This window comes from Stylophora pistillata, chromosome 2 (assembly GCF_964205215.1).
Source record: "Stylophora pistillata chromosome 2, jaStyPist1.2, whole genome shotgun sequence".
NCBI classification, from domain to species: Eukaryota; Metazoa; Cnidaria; class Anthozoa; order Scleractinia; family Pocilloporidae; genus Stylophora; species Stylophora pistillata.
This window is the reverse complement of record NC_142520.1, coordinates 42,035,452-42,048,017: the sequence shown is the minus strand read 5'-3', so window position 1 is coordinate 42,048,017 and position 12,566 is coordinate 42,035,452. Positions and strand designations below refer to the sequence as shown.

At 38.4% G+C, this 12,566-nt stretch overlaps 2 protein-coding genes across 5 annotated transcripts in view; both read left to right on the top strand.

The window, feature by feature from the left end:
• The window catches only part of LOC111337036 (uncharacterized), a 17,651-nt gene extending 16,049 nt beyond the window's left edge, over positions 1–1,602 (top strand). Inside the window, exon 7 of the mRNA XM_088747128.1 lies at positions 155–1,602. Within this exon, the coding sequence (XP_088603254.1) occupies positions 155–1,110 (956 nt within the window). The 3' untranslated portion in view covers positions 1,111–1,602. The remainder of the gene's footprint in view (positions 1–154) is intronic.
• Positions 1,135–12,566, top strand: LOC148739593 (uncharacterized). Of its 4 annotated transcripts, XM_088747136.1 has the most exons (8): positions 1,135–1,598; positions 2,824–2,883; positions 3,290–3,349; positions 6,012–6,074; positions 6,326–6,601; positions 10,987–11,243; positions 11,607–11,874; positions 12,181–12,566. In XM_088747136.1, the coding sequence occupies exons 2-8, from the start codon at positions 2,841–2,843 to the stop codon at positions 12,183–12,185; spliced, it is 972 nt and encodes a 323-aa protein (XP_088603262.1). In that variant the 5' UTR covers positions 1,135–1,598; positions 2,824–2,840; the 3' UTR covers positions 12,186–12,566. The 4 variants fall into 4 exon arrangements, with proteins under 4 accessions (XP_088603262.1, XP_088603264.1, XP_088603263.1 ...); XM_088747138.1 differs by lacking the exon at positions 6,012–6,074 and having other exon boundaries at positions 1,136–1,598; XM_088747137.1 differs by lacking the exon at positions 3,290–3,349 and having other exon boundaries at positions 1,137–1,598.

Below are 12,566 nucleotides of genomic sequence, written 5' to 3'. Positions count from 1 at the left end.
ATTGTTAACATAACTATAGTTTTGAACAATCACTCCTGGGTTAAGATTATGTAGAATAGTTATTCCTAAGTGATCTGCTACTGTGTGTCGTTTACGCAGGGAGAGTGTTTTTAAACAGACCGAAAAAAGTCACTAAACAAAATTTCGATATTAGGTGCCCAGGATGCCAAAAAGGAACAAAAACTAGAAGAAATACCCGAGAAAGTACTCTTCCTCGTTGAGCGTGGTCTCGAGGGAAATGACACCTCCAAAACTGAGGAAATGTGGCCTGTTGTTTGGGATTTCGCAGGCCAGGCAGTTTACCATGCCATTCACCCTATTTTCCTATCGCAAGAAGACGTATATGTACTAGTGTCAGATCTTACTCAGCAGTTAAGCGCTCCTGCTCAATGTCGGGTTACGACGCATAGTAACGATGAGGTAGTGGTTGAGTCACCTCATGACGAGGACACAAATCTTGATCACATGATGAGGTGGTTAGATCTGGTGCACTCTTTGGTTAAAAAAAAGTCAGAAAGCTCGAAGGATATTTTGCCCAGTAACGCACCCGTTGCCTTATTACCTCCTGTTGTTCTTGTTGGTACACATGCTGATGGTGTAACAAATCCTCGGGAAAAGATGGATTTCCTGTTCAAAACCATTTGTGAAAAGGCTTCTCACGCAATTGGAAAACACATTTCACAAGAATTGTTCTTCATAGATAATTCAAATCCAAACAGGGAGGACGACCCACAAATCGTTTCATTGCGTAAGAAATTATTGGATTTGAGTAAAAGGATGCCACATATCAACAATGAAATCCCTTTGCAGTGGCTCCGTGTTGAGGAAAAAATCCACCAAATGGTAACAGATAATCAGGTTCGTTATGTGCGTAAAAAGAGTTTTAAAGAAGACATTGCTGAAGGCATTTGCCAGTTTAATAACACGGATGATGTTGAAGAATTGCTACACTTTTTGCAAGCACGTGGAAGTGTTATCTACCAAGACCATCCTGAAAACCCAGATGCCGGTTTGGTCGTGCTGGATCCACAGTGGTTAATCCGAGTGCTTAGTGAGATTATTACGGCGAGTCCACCGTGGAAAAATGACCCTAGTATTCAGAAAGATTAGCAATTCCTTGAAAGAAGAGGCCTGCTTTCACAACAGTTGCTAGATCGAGCTTTTAAAAATCTGAAATTGGAAGATATTAGGGACTCGCTGATTCACATCATGAAAAAGTTTGTTGTTATTTGCGACTCTAAGAACTGCAATGGGGAAGAGTACCCTTACTTTGTACCATGTATGCTGAGGTTACCATTGAAGAATGCAAAAGGAACAAAAGTTCAAAATGGTCCTTTACCAGTGTTTCTCAAATTTAACACAAAGTACGTTCCAAGTGGGCTGTTTTGTAGATTAGGTGTACTTTTTTGGGATTGGACCTCAAAGTTATATCCCCACTGCAAAGCCCCCGCGTTTTATGCAAACGCCGCCCGATTTCTAGTCAGCAAGGATTACCACCTCACATTAAAGTGCCACAGAACTGTGATCAAGTTGGCAATTTGGACAACGTGTGACTCTGACAGCAAGGAAGAGAAAAATCTTTGTGAAGAATTATTGAGGCAAGTTATAGTTGACCTTAGTTCTTTTTCGTAACTCAGTTAGAAGGGGTATAGTGGTACTAGGTAGACCACTATATTTTAAGAATTCAGAGCGGAAAAGTTTTCATATCACAAGTGAAGATAACGCAGAATTTTGCTTCTGAATCGATAGGGTACCCTAAGTGCTAAGCCCTTCGAAGAGGAATAATTAGAAGAATAGGCATCCTCCCAAGTGCCAAACAGCTTTTCTTACCGCCGTGTTTTTCTGTTGTAGTGCGAAACTCTTAAAATCATAATGAGCTTTATTTCAAAGCAAAGGAAGCTTACTTTGGCTTTTAAATTTGTAAATTGGCGAGTTCTTAAAGCGTTGTTTGTTTGACTACTTGTAAGCTAGATTATCACAAGATTGAGAAGTTGTTTATTTATTTATTTCTAAGCTTTTATCGCTGTTGCCGATCTTCAAACCACAGTGGTGCGTTCAGTTATTAGATATAAAGCTTCTCCAGGTAGCAATTTTCCAGTAAAGTTTACTAAATTCACTTAGATTTCTCTACGCGCTAACTAGGATTTGTATAATTTCAGAGCTGAGCAGTCTCCAGCAATCTGATCGGTCGAGCGATTTCTTATATGGCGCTATATAAACCGCTCCGCGCGGTTTATATAAAATGTTAAAATGAAATATTAATAAATGTTACTAAAATGTAATGAATTTAGAAATTTCTCTGTTGTTCAGCTCTGAAATTAAGTGAATATTGTCGAATAATCCCCTCGACTTCGTCTCGGGGATTACTCTACGATATTCACCTCGCCCTCGGCGAATAATTGTTAAATATGAGTGTCCTCGCAAAACTCAGTGCATCGTCATATAGTTTATTAGGTTTTGAACCCAGATAGCAGTCATCGTAGCGATTATATTTTGACTTTTTGCTACTTTTTATCTGTCTTTCAAGAGTATTTCTGCAGTTAAGTGTGGTATTTTTTCATCTTCTTTTGATACTAGCGACGTCCAAATTTTCCCTTTATTTTCCTCTCGATAACTCTGCAAGATAGGAAAGTAAATTTGCTAGATAATGTTCTTCTATTAGATACAAACATTAAGAATCTTTTAATGGTGGGCAAATAGACATAATGTACCTGTAGGCATATTTAGATTTTTTTCCCATTTGCGTAACAGATCTTCCTAAGACTTACTCTGACCATAGGTGTAAGTTAGATTAATGCAAAAATGACAACTTCTTTTCCTCAGGAAAAAGAAAGAGAGAAATGTCACCCGACTGCAGTAACAAGCGTCCCAAACAACCCGAAGGTACATATGTAGACATGGCTGATTATTGTTAATTGTATTGTTTATAAATGAATCTTCATACTAAATATTCGTCGAGAATAGTACCTCCAAGCTCATTGTTAATGATCCTACGTGATACTTTTCCATAGTTTTGTAAACATGTTTCAGAAGAGAAGTACCTCTTAGCTCATTGTTAATGATCCTACTTGATACTTTTCCATAGTTTTGTAAACACGTTTTAGACGAGAAGAGGGGATGATCACAAATTGAGTTTTTTAGACAATTTTGTTAGAAACAGATGGTTTCAATTACTTTTGAGGACGTAGATCCCAAACTATTTTAACCTACAGAACAGATCTTTTTGTGATTCACTGTGACCTCAGGGTTAAGTTAGATTAAGGTGGAGATGACAACCTCTTTTCCTTAGGAATGAGAGAGAGTCAAATGTCACCTGGCTGCAGTGACAATCGTCTGAAACAACCCAAAGGTACACTTGTGGACATTGCAGGCTAACGTCAGTCATATGCTTAGAAGTGAATCTTAAAACTACATATCTGCTCGAGAAAGCAACTTTTAGCTCATGAAAAAAAGGCTCCTTTTGATATTTCACCCATATTTGTTGTCAAAGGTTGTGGAAGAGAAGAGTGGATGGTCAGAAATTGTAGTCGTTGTTGTTGTTTTTCATTGATTTTATTGTAGCATTTTTGTTTGTCCTCGAAAGAGGGGGGGGGGAGGACGCAGTAAAAGAAACACAAATCAAGCTTTGTCCATCTCATCTGTTGACGTCTTCAAAGTCCACTCGAATACAATCTATTGTACCTTTCTACAACTGTTGCAATCTTAACTTTATTTTGGCTTAACTAGGTTTCTTTTTACTTTTTCCTTCATTTTAAGCCATTGCTATAGTGCTTGTGAGTTATCATAAGGTGGAGAGTAGATCGACTTGGTTAACTTTCGTAAATGATATCATTTTTTATTTAATATACCATGTCACAGGGCTGTCATTAGTACCCGGCAGCCGGCGATTATAGCCGGCTACTCTGACAAAAATCGCCGGCTACTTCACTCACGAAATAACATCGAAAGTTTAGATACTTAGCAAGTCTGACCAGCATATTCATTTCCTTGGAGGAATTATGAAAAGTAAAGTACCGTATTTATTCGTCTATAAGCCGAACCTGGCTTTAAGCCGAGACCCTAAACTTCGGTCTGTTTCAATTGGGAAGGTTCTTAAAACATGTAAATTGAAAATACGTGGCTATAAGCCGAGACCATGTTCAGAGAATTCCATTCTCGAACAAACGGAAATGAACGCAAAAGTTTCGGAACAGAAAAGTGTTTCAATGCAGTATTTGCCATCAAAAACAATTTCGAGATAACCGGAAAGTACGTCATTGGTTAGTCTATGGTCCGCCGCTGGAGGAAAGATCAAGATAACTTTTTTAATGGAGAGCTCGAGATGTCTGCGAAACGCACAACAATGGGCCGCTACACTCCGAAATATCCGCGGCTGAATGAGAGATTACTTGACTGTTTTACAGAGTAGAGAAGGCAAGGTAAGTTTTCTTTTTACGTGATCGCAAATTTCAACACCGTAATATGCGACGAGTTTGTTTACCAATCGTGTGAATGGGCAATTCTGATCGGTCAGTTTCGAAATTATCAAAACACTTTCGCGAGATCTATACACTCGTTCAAAACTTGCAGAATCTCTAACACTCTAGACGGAAAGGAAGATGAAGCAATCTACTCAGAAGAAGCAGCAGAACTAGCGGATGAGGAGGAGATGGACGACGAATTCAACGCCGACACAGAGGACGAACAGTAAGCCGTATTCGCTACGTGCTGAAAACAATGAACCGCTCCTTTGGAAGCCACCACATAAATAAACTCAATGACCAACTTCAACTTGTTTTGTTATTTATTTCTGCATTCAATATCTCGACTTATAGACGATTATATCTATGTTTCCTTTGAATTTGCTGTTTTGGAAAAATTATGTTTGGAAAAACACTCGGCTATAAGCCGAGAACCCTTCTCTAGCTCAAATTTTCGAGATTTTGGTAGTTTTATAAAAAAATCGCTCGGCTTATGGATGAATAAATTTGGTATATTGCAATTTCTCAATCATTTTATTTAGGTAGTTTTCACTGGAATTCCCTCATTCGCCCTCAAATGTCAGGGAACTAATGAAAATCTCTCTCCTTTATACTTCATTCTACAAATTCAAACTGTTACACTTGGCAACAAACTCGAGTTTATTCATAGCATTTGTGGACAGAAACTTCTCTTATTTTTTATTTTCTCAAAATACGATCACAGAGGTAAGAGAGGCTGCCTTAAAATGTCTCCAGGAAAGGCTTAAAATGGTATTTGGGCTTGTGTAACCCTGCAGGCACAGGAGGAGCTTTCTGCAAATTTAGATTTAGTAAATGTTTTTAGTTCACGATTGTGATTGTCTTTCTGGTGGGAAACACCCCTTGAAAATGCTGGAAATGGCATTTGCTTGACTATCAATTTCTTAATTTTCTTAGGGGGTGGAGTGGGGGGGGGTGCCCACTATTTTTATCAGCCATCTCTACTGACTAGTCATCAATAGTACTGTTCTTTTCAAGAAGTGAGACTTGCTAGAATTTCTCTGAGGAAAGGCAATTTTTGGTAATGTCAAAATGTTAAACTCATTTTGCTTCCGGGGGCGTTACCCCCTGGACCCCAAACAGGGCTCTGCCCCTGTACCCCGCTGGGGACCTGGGCGGCCCCAAACCCCTCACCTGTGAGGGGGCCTCCGGCTACTTTCAAAATATCCCCACCTACTTCAAATCTTATTGACAGCCCTTTGTCACAATTCTACTAATGTTTTTATTCATGAACGAGACACCAAATCCGAGGGGAAGAAAGTAAACCTTATGAAAGTGAGCAGGATATACCACCAGGGTATCAGAATCTTGTTTTGTGGATGTTAAATGAATCGATTTTCGCTTGAAAAGCATCGCCTTTTTTTTTTTTTATCTCATTTACTTCCAGTGTTGGCCATATTACTAAAGGTAGTAAAATACTTGATAGACCTTTACCCAGCCTCTAGAATCTTAGTTGCTTTAGAGTAAGTTTCAAAAGATTACTTTTGCCTGAGCTTCATTTGATTCTTCCAGAAAACCAACCAAGTTCTGGTAGGAGTTCAACAAGAAAGGTTTTCAAGCCTGAAAATGTTAAAGGTTTGGTTTTTTTTTTCGGTGTTGTTGATCTTGCTTACTACTATTGTTGGCCATATTACTGACGAATATCGAATACGTCCTAGATCTTCACCTAATTGATTAATCCTCATAAACTGTTTGACATCTTAGTTTGCCTTGGTCCTGAGCACTTATCGGCAGAATTTAATCAACTTGGAACGATTTTTTTTTCTCTATAGGAGGTTTTGTTGGTGCGAAACCTTGGTAATGGTAGTGTTCTTTCGTTTTTGTAGTAAAAGAAGGTAAACCAAAACAAGATGAATTGGAAGAATTAGGCTACGAAATCGGTGAAAAGTGGATGGCGCTTGGGCGTCGCTTGGGAGTCACGGAGCCAGAAATACAGAATCTGAAACAAAAACATGACACGCTGCCTGAGAGAGGATACCAAATGTTATTGATATGGAAGCAGAAGAAAGGTTGTGACGCAACGTACCAAGCTTTGAATGTCGAATTACTGCATAAACTCGTGAAACGCAAGGACTTGGCAGAAAAAATTTGTCAAGAAAAAGGTAATTATTTTCATTCATATTAATCTATTAGAAATATTGTAATAAGTTATTTTATGCTAGTGATGCCCACCTAAACTGCACACCATTTGTCTCCCACATTTACTGTAAATCGAACTTGTATTGGGATATATAGAGTGGGGAACAATTTCCAGGAAACAAACGTAAATTGCCTGCAACTGGGAGACTGGGAACGCTCTTTTCCTTTTCTCAAAACAACTCCAAAGTTTGAATACTGTTCCAATCAAAAGGTGTTTATGTTCTATTAAGAATGAAGTCGTTGTCCAACTCATTAATGCTAAGTAATCTTATATTAATACGGGTAAGTTTCTAGAGAAACGGTGGTGCTGCGTCGATGGGGGTAACAAGGTAATTTGGTAATATCAACTTAGTTGAAAATTTAAATTAACCACAGTAAAGAGTTATTTCCAGCTATTTAGACAAAATTATGGCTCCCATCTTCAAAACTTTGCCATCATATATCGAAGACAGCCACCATGCTATTTAAGTCTTCGCGACATTAATTTTCTAGGCAAAGACAAATTTCTCTTCACTGTGGACGTTACATCTCTTTTCACTGTCATTCCTAATGGCGAACGTCTTCTGGCCCTCAAAACTTTTTTCGATCAACGCACTGTTACGGAACCTAAATCTGAAATACTACTTCGCTTAGCTGAACTTGTGCTCACACTCAATTGTTTTTCAGTCAAGGACAACTTTTTCCAACAACCAGTGGTGTAGCCATGGGTACCAAGATGAGACCAAGCTAGGCCAATCTTTTTGTAGGTTTTGTCGAACACCCGCAATTTTTCAGCCAATACAACAGCCCTAAACCTGAACTCTACGGTCGCTACACTAACGACTGTATCGGCACTATCTCCTCTACGAGAGAGGAGCTAATTCAATTCATAACCGCGGTCAATTCCTTTCACCCGGCTCTAAAAGATACCGGGGAGATTTCCGACATTTCTTTATCCTTGTTAGACATCAAAATTTCAACTGAAGGCAACGGTTTATGTATTACAAACCTACAGACTCACGTAGTTACTTGTTGTATTCATCTTCGCATCCATCTTATGTCAAGAATTCCATTCCCTTATATCACTTTCTAAGGCTTCGTGTTTATGTAGTGATGATTTGTTAATAAACCCTGGGAAAACGAAGTTCATGTTGATAGGCACTAAGCAGATGATAAGTAAACATTCAGTTAATTTTACTGTTTTATTTATTGGAAGGAATCTCACGGCCGTCAAATAGGCGAGAGATCTAGGAGTATACATAGATTCACATCTGACCTATGACACTCGTATCTCCCACCTAGTCTCTTTTTGCTTGACTAAACTGGTTCAGATCAACCCGTGAAATACTGTTTCGATAGAGAGACTTTAGTTTTAATTAGTACATCTCTTGTTTTTAGCAAAATGTTCTACTGTTCGCCTTTGTGGTCTAATACCTCCTCTAATAACATACAAAAGCTGCAACTCATCCAGAATTTCGCCTGCAAAATCATCTGCGGTGCTCGAAAATTTGACCATGTAACGTCATTACTGGATGAATTCAACTGGTTTCCAGTTGACGAAATACTCAAATTCAGAGACGCTGTTATAGCGTATACTTAGCTCCTGAATATCTATGTGCTAAGTTTAAAAAAACGATCTTCTGTACATAATCGCATAACTCGTAATGATGAGAAGATTGACATTCCATTATTCAGATCAGCTACCGGCCAAAGGTCCTTTGCCTATAGAGCAGTATCTCTGTGGAACATGTTTGACGAAGACCTGAGAAACGTTACATCTGTAAAGGCCTTTAAGAAAGTCCTGAAACTTGCCATGAATGAATGATCAAGTGACAGTTAGAATTTAGAATTTAACAACAGCTTGTCAGATATAGTTAGCATTCATATTTGTAAATAGGTACTGAAAAACCTTTTTTTTGGGAGTATTTATCGTTAAAGTTTAAAGTTTAAAGGTTTAGTGATGACGCTGATTTTTTTCACCAAGCACAGTCAATGTGCCAGTTTTTCGAAAAACCAAGTTACCCTGTTTCTGTCATTCAAACGGGCCAACACCGCGCGCAACTTGTTGATTGACAGTCATCACTACAAATGTCACAGAAGGAAAATTCCGACCGCATTACATTTACTCTCAGATTTCACCCTTACAACCATTTAGTTAAATCCATCATTCTTAAAAACTTTAAATTACTTCAAAACAATCCGAAGACTGACACTATCTTTTCACGACCACAACTCATTTCATTCGAACGCCACAAAAACACAGGGGAGTTTTTGGTCAGAAGTTCATTCCAAACTAATAACCAACCCGGCACTTTTTTAAAAGTGCACTCGCGCACGATGCAAAATTTGTCCTTCATTCACAACGCTGAAAAAATATTGGGACCCAAACGATCCATTAAGATCATCATCGATCACTTCACCTGCACCTCAGCCAACGTCATCTGTTGTATAACTTGCAAGGTAGCTCGGAAAGCCGCATAACTCTTGAACAAAAGTTTATCTTTAAAATCGGCACTCTCAACCCCACAGGTATCAACGAACGCTTTTCATTCTACTTCTTTATTGGTGTTTTCTCGTTGCCATGCTCCCACCAATAGCATAGCTCCACTTTCTGCATATAAACCCACAATTCTTCCATTCGCTCTGACGAAGCGCTAACGCTCGAAACGTTAGCTTTTAACTCTTTACGGTGGCCAATTTACAATTTCAACTTGGTTGATATTACCAAATTACCATATATTAAAACGGTAAAGGAAATACACAAGGCCAGCTTAATATACGAGGTTCAACCCTAACCGCGGTTTTATGCAAGTAGTGAACAGTACGTATTCTCCATGAGAGGTTTGTTTTCACTCCTTCCACTGCTAGCTTTTGGCCATCTCGACAGTGTTCACTTAAAAATTTTTTTTTTGAATAAAAGCAAGTTTATTGATCTATTGACAAGAATACTTTATAAATTAAAACGCTCAACTACTAAAAACTAATATTACTAGTATTAAATTAACAATAAAGCTAATCGGGCTATTTACAATTCAGGAAAAGGTCATTACGTAATTTAAGGTTACCTTGCACCTTCAGGGGTGTCTCGCGTGCAAGCGATGTAGCGCGTCCGGTTTAAACTGTAGATATCTAAACCCCTATATCACATTAAAGCTTATAGGACTGGCTATCAGACTATACTAAATATTAAAAAAAAAATGAATTATGGAATTTTTCAAGACTTCTAAATGCGAGTGCCCGAATCACGATTTGAACATTACATGTTAAAGCGAATTTTGTTTTTCGCTTATTTAATGTGTTCCTCCGTTTCTGGGGCCAAAGCGCTAAAAAAAAACGTGTCTGCGATTTGCCATATTCAATTTCAGTGAAAAGTTACGGAACATTTTTGAAATAGGATTTACAAAATGTGGAGTGATCGTACAAAAACCGCTCGTGAAAAAAAAGCATTTAGAAATAAAAAATTCGGAGACACCTGTTTATTGTTTATATGTAAAACTAGCTGTTGTCAAAATTTGAGAGCAATCGACCAAATTTCCTTTGACTTGTAGATCTTAAGGTGATTCGGGCGCTCGCATTTAGAAGTCGTGAAAAATTCGACAATTCATTTTTTTCCAAAATTTTTGGTATAGTCTGATAGCCAGTCCTATAAGGTTTAATTTGATATAGGGGTTTAGATATCTACAGTTTAAAAATAGGTCAGCAGCTGTATAATTTACTTTAAAATCATCTACAACTTCACTTCTAAGAAAGGGCTGGCGCGATCCTCTGATGCTAGTATTTACAGATTTTAATATTTTGAAAGAAATCCTGGTAAATTGGGTAACCTTCAACGTCCTTCTCTGCCAATTTCTCCGCTAAATGTTTCATAAGCATTTTGCATTCTTTGCCCATCCCGCCGTTGGCTTTTCACTGAAATAAATGTTTAGATAAAAGACTAAGCTAAATTTAATATCTACATCTACATCTACATTAAAATACGTCGGTAAAGTCGTTAAACATCACACCATATAGTTTAGAACGCGGTTTTGTTAAACAACGGCTGAATGAATGTTTAAATAACAGGCCCTATGGTTCTTTTTCCAGTTACAAAGATATGTCCGAGTGTAGACCTTGTCGTACATTTTTCTTCTCTGCTTCTTCTATCTTGATTATTAGAGTATTCGTTCGCGCGTAAGAAGTCAGTCGTCTTCCAGTTTATCGTTTCAAGGCTCAGTTGTTCGACGTCATAACCTGTTTTTCGGTGGTTGGAGCCTCTCTTTCCTTTTTATCCTCCAAGTGTCTCTTACTAGATTGGGAATTGTTATTTTCCAGCTGACGATTGTGCGCTTCTTTCATGCATTTAGATTAATAAAAACTTTGTCTCTTCCAGGCTCTCTCGACGGAATCATCCAGAACCTTCAGCGGATGCAACTCGATGCAAGGAAAGTCCAGAGCAGAACAGAGCTATCATTGGGGCTGAGGAAGATTGCATCAGACAGGGGCTTCAGAATATCTGACAATCAAGGATCAGGAAATTGCATGTTCTATGCCTTGTCAGAACAACTGGAAATTGTGAAAGGAATCAAAATCCCACATGGCAGATTAAGACAAACCTTGGTCCAGTACCTCAGGAGTAACCCAAAGCTAGTAAGTTGATGTTAGTATGTCTAACGGAGTATGTCATGTGCTCTTATTATAAGAGTATGATAAAGGTTAAGTTTGTATACAGGTCAACTGTTCAACGCCACCAGAGCCTATCCCAGCGTTCAAAGCCCGAAGTGAGTGGCGTACTGCTACTACTCATGATGGTCTTTTTTAGGAGCTCTGATAGCAGCATGTAGCCCTAGAACTAAAAGGTTTAACTTTTCTATTTGAGAAGCCACACAATGATGTTGAGTGCAGTCAAATTCATTTGTTACATAATGTGGTCTCGAAAGTAGCAGTAAATTGCTAATTAAAGGTGGTCACGCACCACTCTGAGTCTTCTTTTTTAACTGATTTTTCTGACAGCCGAATGGAACAGATCTGTTTCACTTTGTCCATGGATATCAAACATGGACTGAATACCTGACAGACATGGAACAAGATGGCGTTTGGGGTGATCACTTGATTCTGTGTGCAGCAGCAAACCTCTATAAAACGTGCATTCGTGTGGTCAGCAGTCTGCCCCGTAGAGATGATGTAATCATTACGCCACATTGTTCAGTTGACGAAAGCAAAGCACTTGTGCTGGGACATATTCATGAGGTGCACTATGTCAGCCTTCAACCCGCTCAAGGTACAGTTAGTAATTGTAGCCTTAGTGTATTTCGTGTAATGCGTTACTTAAAATCATAAATCTTCTTCTCAACTCTCAGACGACATTATAGTCAGGCTTTAACTTCAAGGTTCTTTCTCCATTTTCCCATCCATTGTCTTTCTTTGCTCATTTAGCATACGTGGTGACGGGGTAGTTTTCATAACTTTGTTTCCAGAACTACTTGACGCTTAATTGCCCGCCTCATTTTGTAGAATCAAACGGTATTTGATGCAGGTTACACTCTTTTGCTTTCTAATCGCACTGTTGTGTTTGTTGTTTTTACAGATTAAAAGACAGGCTATCTACACAGTCATAATGCTCGGTTCAGATATCTGTTAAAAAAAATAATAAAAAAAAAACCGGCCGAATGAAGATGTGTTTAAATGTTTACCGTGGGCCTAAAGAAGAAACAGTCTTTCAGAATTAAAAGTTCTTCTCTCGATAAAATGAGTACTTGTCACGGTGTGCATAATTCTCTAAAAACTGAAAAACATGAAGGGAGGGCATTTCACCGTAGATGATATCGTTGCGACACTGAAAGCACAACAGGAAATTCTATTTTAGGGTGTGGTTTAGACTAAAGAAGGACAGTGCATTTTACTCGAAATATTTTTGTTATCCATGAAGAGCGATGAAGCATTTTGAAATAAAATTCAATGTTTTAAAGTCAA

Bases quoted from the DNA above. Each gene is read 5' to 3' on its own strand.
- LOC148739593 (XM_088747136.1), top strand. From the start codon at position 2,841: ATGTCACCCGACTGCAGTAACAAGCGTCCCAAACAACCCGAAG. The intron at 2,884-3,289 runs GTACATATGTAG...TCTTTTCCTTAG, and splicing joins GCGTCCCAAACAACCCGAAG to GAATGAGAGAGAGTCAAATG. The intron at 6,602-10,986 runs GTAATTATTTTC...TGTCTCTTCCAG, and splicing joins AAAAATTTGTCAAGAAAAAG to GCTCTCTCGACGGAATCATC.